The sequence below is a fragment of the Scyliorhinus torazame genome, chromosome 4 (assembly GCF_047496885.1).
Source record: "Scyliorhinus torazame isolate Kashiwa2021f chromosome 4, sScyTor2.1, whole genome shotgun sequence".
Taxonomy (NCBI): domain Eukaryota; kingdom Metazoa; phylum Chordata; class Chondrichthyes; order Carcharhiniformes; family Scyliorhinidae; genus Scyliorhinus; species Scyliorhinus torazame.
Window position 1 is genome coordinate 351,873,578 of NC_092710.1, and position 14,282 is coordinate 351,887,859.

At 43.8% G+C, this 14,282-nt stretch overlaps 1 protein-coding gene across 3 annotated transcripts in view; it reads right to left on the reverse strand.

The window, feature by feature from the left end:
• Positions 1-276: 276 nt before the first annotated feature.
• The window catches only part of lbr (lamin B receptor), a 147,833-nt gene continuing 133,827 nt past the window's right edge, over positions 277-14,282 (reverse strand). For all 3 annotated transcript variants that reach the window (XM_072500296.1, XM_072500294.1, XM_072500295.1), the window contains 6 exons: positions 10,978-11,081; positions 8,939-9,064; positions 7,732-7,900; positions 7,542-7,622; positions 6,113-6,235; positions 277-3,924 (listed from right to left, as the gene is read on the reverse strand). In XM_072500296.1, coding sequence (XP_072356397.1) covers positions 3,764-3,924; positions 6,113-6,235; positions 7,542-7,622; positions 7,732-7,900; positions 8,939-9,064; positions 10,978-11,081 — 764 coding nt within the window. In that variant the 3' untranslated portion in view covers positions 277-3,763. The remainder of the gene's footprint in view (positions 3,925-6,112; positions 6,236-7,541; positions 7,623-7,731; positions 7,901-8,938; positions 9,065-10,977; positions 11,082-14,282) is intronic.

The window sequence follows — 14,282 nt, forward strand, 5'->3', positions numbered from 1 at the left end:
AGTCTCAGTCGTGAGAAATAGCAGACTTTAGCACCTTAGTCCTAGTTTTAATCTAATTTTTTACAGCATCAGCGACGCAGAATTGCTCTGTGTCCCTGTTAATTATACATTTTTAAAAAACCAGGTAAAACCTTCTCCACCTTATGGGGTTAGTTTTTTTTTTGGACACCTTGCTGTGTGCAAATTGACAGCCAATATGAAGGTTGAAAGTTACTAAATGAATACAATTCTCTTTTCTGATCTGTAAAGCTTGATACATACCATTAAACACATGCAGAAAGTATTGTAAAACTTTATTTCAGCCAAAAAATATAAAAAGTAGTTTTACTTTGTTTTTGTACAATGCATTTTTTCACAAGTGATAACAAAATCTTGGGTATTGTTACACAAGCAGTTACAATAAAAACAAGCACAAGAAAAAAATTCCTCCTACCCACCCCAACAATTTACCCATCAAAAGATACTATTTACACTCAGTGCCTCAAGTCTCAAACACACTAACTCGGCACTGCACTTTTATTCCCAAAAGCTCAGCTCCAATCTGTTTCGAGTGAAAGTTAACAGGCTTTCAGCTGGAGTATCCATCACAAGCTGGGACTATTTGTTGTAACTATAACGTGTTTTTTCACATTGGTGAAGGGATCCTACCAGATGAAAATCTGATGGAGTGTCCAGATTCAATCTGTACACATTTTTGTGCAGTTAGGAAGACCTGGGCCACAGGCGTCTTTCAATATGAATGCACAGGACCAAAACTACAAAGGTTGCAGTCCGACACATCAGCATTTTAAGCAACCCTCTCTTATTTTAGTCAGTGAAGGTAAACCTCATTTTGACTTCATGTCTACAAGGCCGTAAACCATTCTATCACACTGATTTGTCACTGTTATGTTAGTGATTAGCTGGGTCTAGGATCAGGTGAGCTATTACTGTGATCTGGGTAGTGTGACTGGCAGATGATTCAGGGTAAGTCACCGATTCCTCTAGAATTACAGGTAGAGGTTTAAAGGTTGCACAGAAATCAGAGGGCAGAGGTCTGCCTCAACCAGCTTAATACTCCAATGTCACTTTATACAATGTGCAGGGCTGAGACCAGCTTTGAAGGGACTGGGGAACTACTTTATTTGCTTTGAAGTTGGGTAGAGGGAAAATCCGATTCTTAACTATTTACTGCGCACCACACTACTTTTTGGCTCATTTAGTTTTATGTAAAATTAAATTGTCCTTCCACAAATCTGTACAGTGCCACCATAACAGTAAGGACAGTGACAGTACAGTGAATGTTACACTATAAATCAAGGACATTGAAATCCATCTGAAATACTGTAAGACATACAAAATAAAATAATACAAAAATATTTTGATCAATAAAGCTACATTTATAATTTGAAAGTTTGATTTTCAGGATAATAAATCAGAGTTTATATCAAAAAAATAAAATTTGAGAAATGTAGCCTGTGTTGCTGGTGGTCTGGTGAAATAATGCACCAACTTATGCAGGTTATGGCCAGGGTGGCCGATTCTGTGGTTTTCCCACATTTATTGATGGCAGCTTTTATTCAGGTTCTGCACCAACCATTTATTAATACAGAATTGGTATGAGCATAAAATTCATGCTCCACTCAAAGAAGAACACAGGTCCAATCCAACCTGCCTGATATGACTATTTACTGCTAATTGCAGGGAGAACCCTTCAGAAGCGCCACCGATATCAGCATTTTAAGGCTGCCCAGTGGAAAAGTGCAATCAGGAGGCCACAGACTCCAAACAAGGGCAGGGTACAACAGACAGCAATAGGTTTTATATCACTGGTTCACAGTCAAAGACTGGATAACTAGCATCAAATGTATAAAATAACTGCCTGTATTCGAGGCAAATTTTGGGAAGGGGGCCCTGTCACTTTCTGGATTACTGCCACCCTATTCAGTACGTTATCCCAAAAATCAAAACACTTCTAATTCATTTTGGAAGACTAGGTTTCTAATTGGTGGACTACAGGCCAGGCAATAGGGCCCAGATTTGAAAAACTGTAACCCATTTCAGAACTAGAAACTTACACAAAACAATGAAGTTAATACAGATGCACTCTGTCGTCTAGGAAATCAAGCCTTTCTGAAATACAATTGAGAGTTATTGTCACTAGACACAGCCCACTCCAATGAAGCAGGCAATTTAATGGCTTTTCAATCAGACACCTTCCAGATATAAAACATCAGTCATTTGCATCCTAACGAGATCCCTCTGGAAAACTGAAGGTCCAGAGTGAATGGTCCATCTTGTTTACACCTCAATTTCCTAAAGCAAGGACTGAAGCAGCAGAATCAATCTTGTGGCTGTAACCACTCACTCACTGTTGGAAAAGGATGAGTGAAGCTAGGGAGAAAATAAACACTTTTCTGGTGATGGTGAAGAATTAGCTTATCCTCAGGCTTCCAGCACTGACAAGCTAACAGAGGTTAACAACCACTGCCTCATCAAAAGCACTGAAAGCTTTATTTTAAAATATTGACAATACCATGAGCACAATTTGTCTTAATTTAAAAAGGTCTTCTGTGCAGTGAGTCTGTGTGAGGATATATCTATTGCAAGCCTTGCTCTATACATTCCTCAGGTTATGTCACTTGAGCAAAACAGCAACACAACTCAAACCAGAGAATTGTGGAACTTGAAAGGTGTCACCCACAGTACAGCCAAACACTGCATCAGCAAAAGAAAGTATTGTAATACCCAGAATGTAAACCCTCCAGTACAACACAAAATACCAATCCAGAAGAACTTCTTTAAAATAAGCTGCTACAGAGCTTTAAGGTGAGAGATAATCCCAGGCAGATTCCACAATTACTCTATATCCCAGTGGAGGTGTGATTTCATTATTTAAAGGGGAAGAAGGATATGGGAGATAAGAAAGAGTCCGATGATACAGTCAAGTACAGCCAGTTAGATCATAGCTCTTTAGTTCCCTATTCTGAACCATGCAAAAAAATAATATAGCAAATTAATTACAAAGCTTTAAACTAAAATTACCAGCTCAAGTAACTGGCCAAAGTATCCAAAACAAATGATAAAAAGTTGGGAAATGACAATTATTGGGATAATTGCCATTATAGTATTTGTTTTAAATAGGTTAGAGGGAATATGGCTATCATTAGCCCATAACCTTGACATCATGCAGGATCTAACTTTAATATATAGGGAGAAACAAAAAACAAAGATACTTTTTATTTTCAAACAGTTGATATTTGAATGCAAGAGGTGCTGTAAACTGCCATGAGGAACATCAATCAATGATTTTATGACCATCTCAAAAGCATAGGTCATAATAAACACAAGTTTCACAATACAATCCACCCCAATTTCTGAATACCTGAGATAAGTGACTCCTTCTGTAAAGTGACTAATATACAAACCATGTTTATAGCTGTCTTTGCAGGAGTCAAACAGTAACACCAGCACAAAATATGTTGTCCCTCAGGCTCTCCTGTCCCATTGGTAATAAGGATCTGCCTGGTCTTTCTACCCACAGGAAGGTTATTGTTCTGCTACAAATATGTGGCTAATTTTAAACTGTGAATTGAATTTAATTGTTTTAAAAAAGGCAGGGACAGAGTACGAAGAAAAAAGACATACTTTTTTTAAAAACAGCAAGCCCCATGATTATTATCGATTTAATATAGCAACCTTCATCTCGTATTTTCTTCAAAACACCAGTGAGAACAATGTGCAGAGGCTTTGTGATCTAATGGGTGGAGTGGAACACACTTGCTCAGTAGACGTAGGGAAAGATTCGGTAGCGGACCTGCTGGCAGTACTTGTTCCAAGCCACACCGTATTTCTTCCTGCACTGATGCTCATCCCTGGCCTCACGATGAACGAGCAGACAAGTGAAGTAAATTATGTAGAAATATGGAATGATGTGATTGAACCCTGTAGAAAGAGCAAGAAATGGCAGGGGTTTTTTAAACAGAGTTTTACAAGGTTCAGACCTGTTACAGCTTCTTAGATTCCCATATTAAATAGCTTGCTTCTGCGCGAGTGTTGTATTGTCGACAAGCATTTCACTCACTCAGCGTCTACACTCTACCAAGGCCTCCTTTCTACACCCACTTCTCAAAATCTGCTCGTCTCATCTACTCCACACCCAGCAAGCCCTCTGTATGCCAAATCTTCCAAGTGTCCTGGTGCTTCAGATTCAGAAATCCCCACCGTCTTGGCCTGATTTGACTGTGCGCACCGAATTCATCGGGAACAATTAAAATCCCTGTGACTTTAGATGAATAACCAACAACTGCAACGATCACACCCAGTTCAGAGGTTTCCTTAAATTTAACAAAATAATCTTTATTATTGTCACAAGTCGGCTTACATTAACACTACAATGAAGTTACTGTGAAAAGCCCCTAGTCGCCACATTCCGGCGCCTGTTCGGGTCCCAGAGGGAGAATTCAAAATGTCCAATTCACCTAACAGCACGTCTTTCAGGACTTGTGGGAGGAAACCGGAGCACCCGGAGGAAACCCACGCACACACGGGGAGAACGTGCAGACTCTGCGCAGACAGTGACCCAGCAGGGAATTGAACCTGGGACCCTGGAGCTGTGAAGTAAGTGTTAACCACTGTGCCGCCCAGTGCTGCAAGATATCAAAGTAGAATGTCGAACCATAAATCGTCAGCACAAGGGCCCCCTTCCAGCCCAAAACGTGAAACTTCTGCCAAATGGTTTGAGAGAGAATCTAGACATCGGCTTGTGATGGACAAAGCAAAACGGCAGTATGTAACAACTGCTGTCAGTTCTCCATTTTCCAAAAGTCAGGTTGAATAATGCTGGGACACTTTAAAAAAAAAAAAAAAAAAATCTTTCATGGATGTTGCTGGCTAGGCCAGCATTTATTGCCCGGTATGGAGGGAAAATCTTATGAGGAAAGGCTGATGGACTTGAGGTTGTTTTCGTTGGAGAGAAGAAGGTTAAGAGGAGACTTAATAGAGGCATACAAAATGATCAGGGGGTTAGATAGGGTGGACAGTGAGAGCCTTCTCCCGCGGATGGAAATGGCTGGCACGAGGGGACATAACTTTAAACTGAGGGGTAATAGATATAGGACAGAGGTCAGAGGTAGGTTCTTTACGCAAAGAGTAGTGAGGCCGTGGAATGCCCTACCTGCTACAGTAGTGAACTCGCCAACATTGAGGGCGTTTAAAAGTTTATTGGATAAACATATGGATGATAATGGCATAGTGTAGGTTAGATGGCTTTTGTTTCGGTGCAACATCGTGGGCCGAAGGGCCTGTACTGCGCTGTATTGTTCTATGCCCACCCCCAATTGTCCTTGAGAAGGTGGTGGTGAGCTGCCTCCTTGAACTGCTGCAGTCCTTGTGGTGTAGGTACACCCACAGTGCTGTTAGGGAGTGAGTTCCAGGATTTTGACCCAGTGACAGTTATAAGTCATCTATTCACAAGTGCCCAGAGAGAAAGTGACAAGATAAAAATTATTAGAAATAAATGGAATCATGCATCATTTTCCATCAGAAGTCCTTAATGCAAAGGCAACCGAACAGCAGGATTGTCGTAGCTAACTTCACATTGTACAAAACAGAATTGCAGTATAGCAGCCAAAGTCAGCCAGCTCTCTATTTTCCAAATTATCTGGGAGCATAGATGGTGCAGGGTGATGAGACCCAGGCCTCTTTAAGTACAAATAGGGACCATATGTAATCCCTTTTCCTTTCTTTCTTTTCCCATTCTCCATTGGGATTTTTAACCTTTGTCCACAGTGCACCAGTTGACAGTAAGACTGATTTTTGCACTGTCCCTCTGTGTATAATCCTCTCGGCAAAGATCCTCCAATGTTTCTACCTCGTCTCCTTTTCAAATGAATGAAGCTCCATCAACCTTTATGATCAACATTACTATTTTTTACAAGTTGCTCTGCATATGGTAAGGCATCTGAAGGACTAACATGCTTCATAAAGTGTCTGGAATTCTACTTAACTGATCCTGAAACATTCTGTTCCATTCCTAACCAGGGACTGAGCAATTTTAGGAAGAGAAAGGCCAATTGGGGTGATCAACCTCTCCCTTTGGTTGATCAATACGATTGGACAATTTCTTACTTACCACAGGGCAGCGACCAAGCCAAAGCCATGATGAGGTCACCCAGGTAGTTTGGGTGTCGGACAAATCCCCACCACCCAGAAACAATCAAACTCCTTCCTGTTGCTGTGGGAATCGTTTTTAAATCTGCACAAACAAAAGCATCATTTGTAACTGGACCCATTTGTAACCATACTGCACTATGTTATACCATCGATCTGACAATTTTCAGAGTGTACAATGCAATTACAAAAAGTTTATCGAAAGGTAAAGCATGCAGCTTCACACTAGTAGCTCCCACTGTGTAACAATACTTTCCTTCAGTTGCTGCTAGGTGATAGGCAATGAGAACAGCGGTTTGGATAACAGTACTAGCACCAGAGGTCCTGGAAATTACTTGCTGCTTGCTGACTGGGTCAGTCAGCTACATGGCATTCAAGTGCCTCATAAGTGGTTATGTAACTAACTGCTAGAGCTGATTATCATAGAATTTACAGTGCAGAAGGAGGACATTCGGCCCATCGAGTCTGCACCGGCTCTTGGAACGAGCACCCTACCCAAGGTCAACACCTCCACCCTATCCCCATAACCCAGTAACCCCACCCAACACTAAGGGCAATTTTGGACACTAAGGGACAATTTATCATGGCCAATCCCCCTAACCTGCACATCTTTGGACTGTGGGAGGAAACCGGAGCACCCGGAGGAAACCCACGTACACACGGGGAGGACGTGCAGACTCCGCACAGACAGTGACCCAAGCCGGAATCGAACCTGGGACCCTGGAGCTGTGAAGCAATTGTGCTATCCACAAGGCTACCGTGCTGCCCCGTGCTGATTGTAGTTTACTTTGAGTATTTCTGTCACTATAGAAATGAGGCGGCTTTAAAGCAAGAAATTCATCAAAGCTGTAGATTTCATAGAATTTACAGTGCTGAAGGAAGCCACTTGGCCCATCAAGTCTGCACCGGCCCTAGGAAAGCCCACACCTCCACTCTATCCCCGTAACCCCACCCAACCTTTTTTTTTGGACACCAAGGACAATTTAGCATGGCCAATCCACCTAACCCACACGTCTCTGGACTGGAAACTGGAGCACCCGGATGAAACCCGCGCAGACAGTGACCAAGCCGGGAAGCGAACCTGGGACCCTGGAGCTGTGAAGCAACTGTGTGAACCACTGTGCTACCGTGCCGGTCAATGAGGTGTATAGAACTACCCATGGGAAATCTCACTCAGAAATACTCTGAAGGTAGAATAATGCTTCAGTTATGTTGCATATTTGGTAGAAAAGAGTTTATAAAACTATTAAAGAATACAATATTTTTCTGTCACAAATAATCAATCCATTCATTTACTACAACCTATATTGAAGGAATTATCTGCCCAGCTTCCTCAAACACACACCTTATTCTGTGGTGTGCATTAAGGGGAATGAGAGTCTGGTACTTACGTGCCAGTTTGGGGTCATGAGGATTCCTTCTGAAAGCGTTCTTTTGCGAGTTGGCCCCCCGGAATATGATGTAACCAACAGCTGCAACATAAACAAACATTGTGAATCGTGCAAAGTGTGACAGTTGGAATGTGTAGCACTGCAATTTGAATATAGTCATTAAAGGGAAAAGTTCTGTAAATTCTCTTACTGTTGAGAGCAATGATGGTCAGAGCTACCGGCCATGTCAGTTCATTCGGGTGATTAACCAGATAGAAGGCCTGCAGACTGTACACGAACGGTACCCAGACCAGGTCTCCAAATGCCAGCATGTATCCAAATCCATCATGCACAATATCCATGGTGGTCAGAATTGCCTCCTGTGTTCAAACATCAAGAAGAACAAAGAAGTGAGAACAGGAAACTAAACTCTGAAGATTCAAACCTGCATCTGGAGAGCACCAAGTGAAAAAATGAACAATAATTATCATTTATCACCTACATTCTCCAATCGAGCTCTAGTTCCTTCCTGAGATAGTTGGAAAGATACCAGGCCTTGGCAGCCATTCATGCTTTGAACTTACAGCAAGTGCTGGCAGACTACCTGACTCAGAATTACAGCAGAGCAAGGTCCTGTCTTCACCGAACGTCCACACAAGTACAATTAACAGGAGTTGAGAGATAGCTAGCAAGACGGGGTATACTGTATGATTTATCCCTCCATAACCCAAGGCATTAAGGACATTAGAAACCTTTCTAACCTTCCTCATAGCTGCAACCAGCTAATAGGAATAATCAGGGGATGAATTCGGGAACCTTCAATTTGCACTGTTTAAAAACTTAACCAACTGAGCTGTCAGAGGAACACTTTGCATGACCCCTATGTGCATTATTCCTTTACCTTCCGCATCAAGCTCTTTACTCTACCAAACATTTCACATGTTCTGAATTGACTTCTTCTTGAACCATGACCCAGGACTGCCAGTTAGTCTTGGTTACCTTGGCCATAGAACCAATATTCACATGTAAGCCCAACAGTTTACATCAGCAATAAAAAGGCTTCAGAACAGAGTCTGATTCTGTCCTAGCACAGTGCCCACGCATACAAACGTCCAGCTAAGATGGTTGGGACAATGATCAGAAAGTAGAAGTCTGGCCGTCTTTGTCTGGCCTATATGTGACTCCAGATCACAGCAATTGTGGTTGACTTTCGAGTGTTCTGTGAAATGGCCCAGCAAACCACTCAGTTCAAGGGCAATTAGGGATGGCAAATAAATGCTGGCCCAGCCATCAATGCCCACATTCCCTGAACAAGTCCAATCCAATCCAGAGATACTGAGGCTATTGTTGTTGACTGCTACAAAGAGGCCGCGCTATGTCAGCAATTTAGTTAATAGGATTAAATCGACAGGAAATACCTCGTTCCACAGTGCATCCATCACATACAGAAGCTGAAAACTGTTCACCAGTATCATCGCCAATGAGGGCACATCACGTTGTTGCATTTCCATCTCAGCAAACAACAATCCCAAGTTAATGACAACCTGGAAGATTTTTTTTAAAGGGTCATGGGGAAAAACTTAAAGACAACAGCCATCACATTGCAGTTATGCAGACATCTGACAGTCAAACAAATCTTTTACTTTTTAAGGAGACAGAAATGAATATACACTTTACAGGATTGGAAAGTGCATCTTTTTCAGACCAGAATTTATTGCCCATCCCCAATTGCCCTCAACAAGGTGGTGATGAGCCACCTTCTTGAACTACTGCAGGCCATGTGGTGTACAAACATTGCTGTTAGTTAAGGAGCGACAGTGAAGGAACGATGATATATGAGCAGGATAGGCTAGTGTGGCTTGGAGGGAAATTTCCATGTGGTGTTCCCATGCATCTGCAGCCCTTGTTCGGCTAATTAGTGTGGGTTTTGAAGGTGCTGTCGAAGGAGTCTGGGTGATTTGCTGCAATGCATATATTGCAGATGCTACACACTGCTGCACTATATTCTGGTGGTGGAGGGAGTGGCTGTTGAAGGTGGTGGATGGGGTATCAATCAAGCGGGTTGCTTTGTCCTGGATGGTGTTGAGCTTCTTCAGTGTCATTGGAGCTGCATTCATCCAGTGGAGAGTATTCCATCACACTGCTGACTAGTGCCATGTGGATGGTGGACAGGTTTTGGGGAGTCAGGAGTTGAGTAACTTGTCACAAAATCTAATATGCTCCTGTAGCCACAGTATTTATATGGCTAGTCTAGTTTAGTTTCTCTTCCACCTGAAGAACATATCAAAGATTAAAATACTTTCGGTTTGAGACTGACACTTCTCAATGTGGCAGAACATGGGCGATCAGCTATGACCCTTGGTCACAATAGGGGCGAAGTCTGGGATGTGGAGAATGGTCGAACAAGCAAAGGATTTCATAACCACTTTTATAAATCTGGAGCAACCAGCTTTTTGTAACCTGACCAAGCAAAGTTGCATCTTGGGAGCGGTTTCTTTGCCTCATTTAAACAAAACTGTAATATTGAGTATTTTGTCTCGTCTCTCTATTGGGTAGATTATAGGTACAGAACAAATCACCAAAATCAAAGAGAGAGATTACAATTTCCTTTTTGTTCAGAAAAAGACTTTCACCAATATTTAAAGCTCAAATTTGAAACGGAAATTTAGTTACGTTTTTACGAATGCTGATCATGAAACCTGCGCAGATTCAGAGAGCTGGAAATAGTTGGAGTGGCAGAATAGCTTGCAGGACAGCACATGAACCCTATCCACACTAGCAACTGATTCCAGTCTGAGCTGTCAACAGTGGCAAAAGGGGCTGGTTTAGCACAGGGCTAAATCGCTGGCTTTGAAAGCAGACCAAGGCAGGCCAGCAACACGGTTCAATTCCCGTACCAGCCTCCCCGAACAGGCGCCGGAATGTGGCGACTAGGGGCTTTTCACAGTAACTTCATTGAAGCCTACTTGTGACAATAAGCGATTTTCATTTTCATTTCATTTCAAGACTACCTAATCTTGGCACTTGGAAGCACTTTGACCAGGATCAGGCCCGTCCAATAAATGTTCAGACACATTTCCTTCAGCTTTGGGAATGGGATGGGAAGCAGGGCAATAAGGACAGGGGCAATAAATTGAGGTGGAAGGAAACTTGGAAAGAAGTAAAAATATCGTCAAATGTTAATCAGTGTTCAAATTTTTTAGTTTTTCCAATTAAGGGGCAATTTAACGTGGCCAATCCACCTACCCTGCACTTCTTTGTGTTGTGGGGGAGACCCACGCAAGCATGGGAGAAATGTGCAAACTCCACACAGACAGTGACCCAGGCTGGGATTGAACCTGGGTCCTCGGCGCCATGAGGCAGCAGTGCTAACCACTGCACCACCATGCCGCCATTGGTATTCAAAGCTCTACTATATGTGGTTTATTATTTTAGTCAGCAGATGCTTCAAACTCACCCAGCCCATCAAGCCTGGTCGAAGCTCACAGAAATACTTCAGATCAAAGTTTTTGATACGAGGATTCAGTTCACGCCCAATAAAGAAGTCATAAACAAAACTACCTGCAAACGAAGAGATTGAAGAAATTGCAATCTGTGCTTTATTTATATAGTAACTTGCATTAAAATGGGAACTTTGCAACTCTTGCAGGCATATGTGCGAGGATCAGACAGTATTTAATGATGGGGGTAATGAAATAGTATACACTGCTACAGAATAAGAAAGATCAAGCAGCAACATATCTTGGAATCTCGCGCAGTGATGTAGTATTGAACAAAATCTGCAGTACTAGCCTACATTCAGGTGGCATGGGAGGAAGGACGGTTTACAGATGGTCAGCCCACAGCATCTCCCACCATGACCCTGAAGCAGGCTGACCTGCAGTATGTCAAGTATCCTCAGTACACTTACTGATTGTCAAAAAGTGCGGAACACAAAACTTGCCTGACTATATTTTCATTGAATTTATGGATTCACGGTTAAATGGTGGAAACATTCCCAGCTACTTATCTCCAAATCTCTATTTTGACCCAATAGTGATAACTGGATGGGTAAGATAGAAAGTCATCCATTCAGAATAAAGAAGTGGTTTTGAAGGCCGGGGTTCTGACAAGAAATCAGACATTTTAACCAAACGATTTTTGGCGGAATTCTCCGTTCCTGAGACTAAGTGTTGAGGCCGATGCAGAATTCGTGAACTTTCACAAGAGCAAATTAGCATCGCACCTGGACCGATTCAGCGACTGTGGAGGTACTAGCACAGGCGTCACATAGAACACAATAGATTCCAATGAGAAACAGTGCGGGATTCGCCAGTTTAGCGATTGACACTCAGGAGGCTGACAAGCTGCAGCCGCATATATGGGGCAGCACATTAGCACAGTGGTTAGCACGGTTGCTTCACAGCACCAGGGTCCCAGGTTCGATTCCTGTCTTGGGTCACTGTCTGTGTGGAGTCTGCACGTTCTCCACGTGTCTGTGTGGGTTTCCTCCCACAGTCCAAAGATGTGCAGGTTAGGTGGATTAGCCATGATAAATTGCCCTTAGCGGGGTTACTGGGATCAGGTGGAGGTGTGGGGCTTAAGTGGGATGCTCTTTCCAAGGGCCGGAGCAGACTCGATGGGCCGTATGGCCTCCTTCTGCACTGTAAATTCTATGTTTTATATATACACTTCACTCCCTGCACACACCATCCCAGCCAACAAGATGACAGCGAGGAGAGCGGCGCCAAGATTCACTGATGCCAAGCTCGAGACCCTCCTGGTCACGGTGAAGAAGAGACAGACGACTCTGTCCCCGGTCCCAGGTGGCCAGCTTTGGCTGGTTTAGCTCAGTGGGCTAGACAGCTCGTTTGTGATGCAGAACAAGGCCTGCAGCCCGGGTTCAATATGGCGACTAGGGGCTTTTCACTATAACTTCATACTCGTGACAATAAACGGTTATTATTATTTTGTCGTGCCTGGGCGCAGGTGGCGGTCATGCCCCCCCCCCCCCCCCCCCCCCCCTCCCAAGCGCATCTAGTGTGCAGCAGACAGGCTGGCACCATGCCACCTGGGACACCCTGCTGTATCCTCCACTCCACCAACCTTTGCAACACCGCAAACTTACTAATCAGACCAGCTCCAGTACCTCCAAATCGTTTATGTACACCACAAACAACAGAGGCCCCAGCACAGATCCCTGTGGAACGCCACTAGGCACAACCTTCCATTCCGAAAAACACCCTTCTACTGCCAGAAGAGAAGAGAGCCTGACCGCCATCAATGACCTTTGTCACCTCCGAAAAAAAACTCGATCAAGTTAGTGAGGCACAACCTCCCCTTCACAAACCATACGGTCTATCGCTTATGAGTCCATTTGTTTCCCAATGGGTATAATTCCTGCCCCTGAGAATTCTCTCCAATAATTTACCCACTACTGACGTGAGGTTCACCGGCCTATAGTTGAGGATTATCCCTGCTACCTTTCTTAAACAGCGGTACCACATTAGTTATTCTCCAGTCCTCTGGGATCTCGATAATAGCTAATGAGGATACAAAGATGTCAGTCAAGGCCTCAGCAATTTTCTCCCTTACTTCCCTAAGTATTCTGGGGTAAATCCCATCCGGCACTGTAGACTTATCTACCTTCATGTCTTTTAAAACACCCAATACCTCCTCCTTTCTGATATGAACATTACACAGACTATCCACAAACCCTAACCAAGAATCATCTTCCACAAAGTCCTTTTCTTTGGTGAACACTGATGCAAAGTATTCATTCAGTACAACGGCCATTTCCTCTGGCTCAACACACAGATTGCCCCCACTGTCCTTGATTCCCCCCACTGTCCTTAAGTGGATTTAAAAAGTGGGGGGGGGGGGGGGGGGGGGGGGGCAGAGAGTCAGAGGGGAGCGGAGTGTCAGAGTGGAGATTTAATAAGAGCGGGAGCGTAGAGTCAGAATGGAGATTTAAAAAGAACGGGAGCGGAGTCATAGTGGAGATTTATATAGAGCTGGAGCGGAGAGTCAGAGTGGAGATTTAAAAAGGGCGGGAGCTGAGAGTCAGAACGGAGATTTAAAAAGAGCGGGAGCGGAGAGTCAGAGCGGAGATTTAAAAAGAGCGGGAGCGGAGAGTCAGAGCGGCGATTTAAAAAGAGCGGGAGCGGAGAATCAGAGCGGCGATTTAAAAAGAGCGGGAGCGGAGAGTCAGAGTGGAGATTTAAAAAGTGCGGGAGCGGAGAGTCAGAGTGGAGATTTAAAAAGAGCGGGAGCGGGCAGTCAGAGTGGAGATTTAAAAAGAGCGGGAGCGGGCAGTCAGAGTGGAGATTTAAAAAGAGCGGGAGCGGAGAGTCAGAGTGGAGATTTAAAAAGAGCGGGAGCGGAGAGTCAGAATGGAGATTTAAAAAGAGCGGGAGCGGAGAGTCAGAATGGAGATTTAAAAAGAGCGGGAGCGGAGGGTCAGAGTGGAGATTTAAAAAGAGCGGGAGCTGAGAGTCAGAGCGGGGATTTAAAAAGAGCGGGAGCTGAGAATCAGAGCGGGGATTTAAAAAGAGCGGGAGCGGAGAGTCAGAGTGGAGATTTAAAAAGTGCGGGAGCGGAGAGTCAGAGTGGAGATTTAAAAAGAGCGGGAGCGGAGAGTCAGAGTGGAGATTTAAACAGAGCGGGAGCGGAGAGTCAGAGTGGAGATTTAAACAGAGCGAGAGCAGAGAGTCAGAGTGGAGATTTAAAAAGAGCGGGAGCGGAGAGTCAGAATGGAGATTTAAAAAGAGCGGGAGCGGAGGG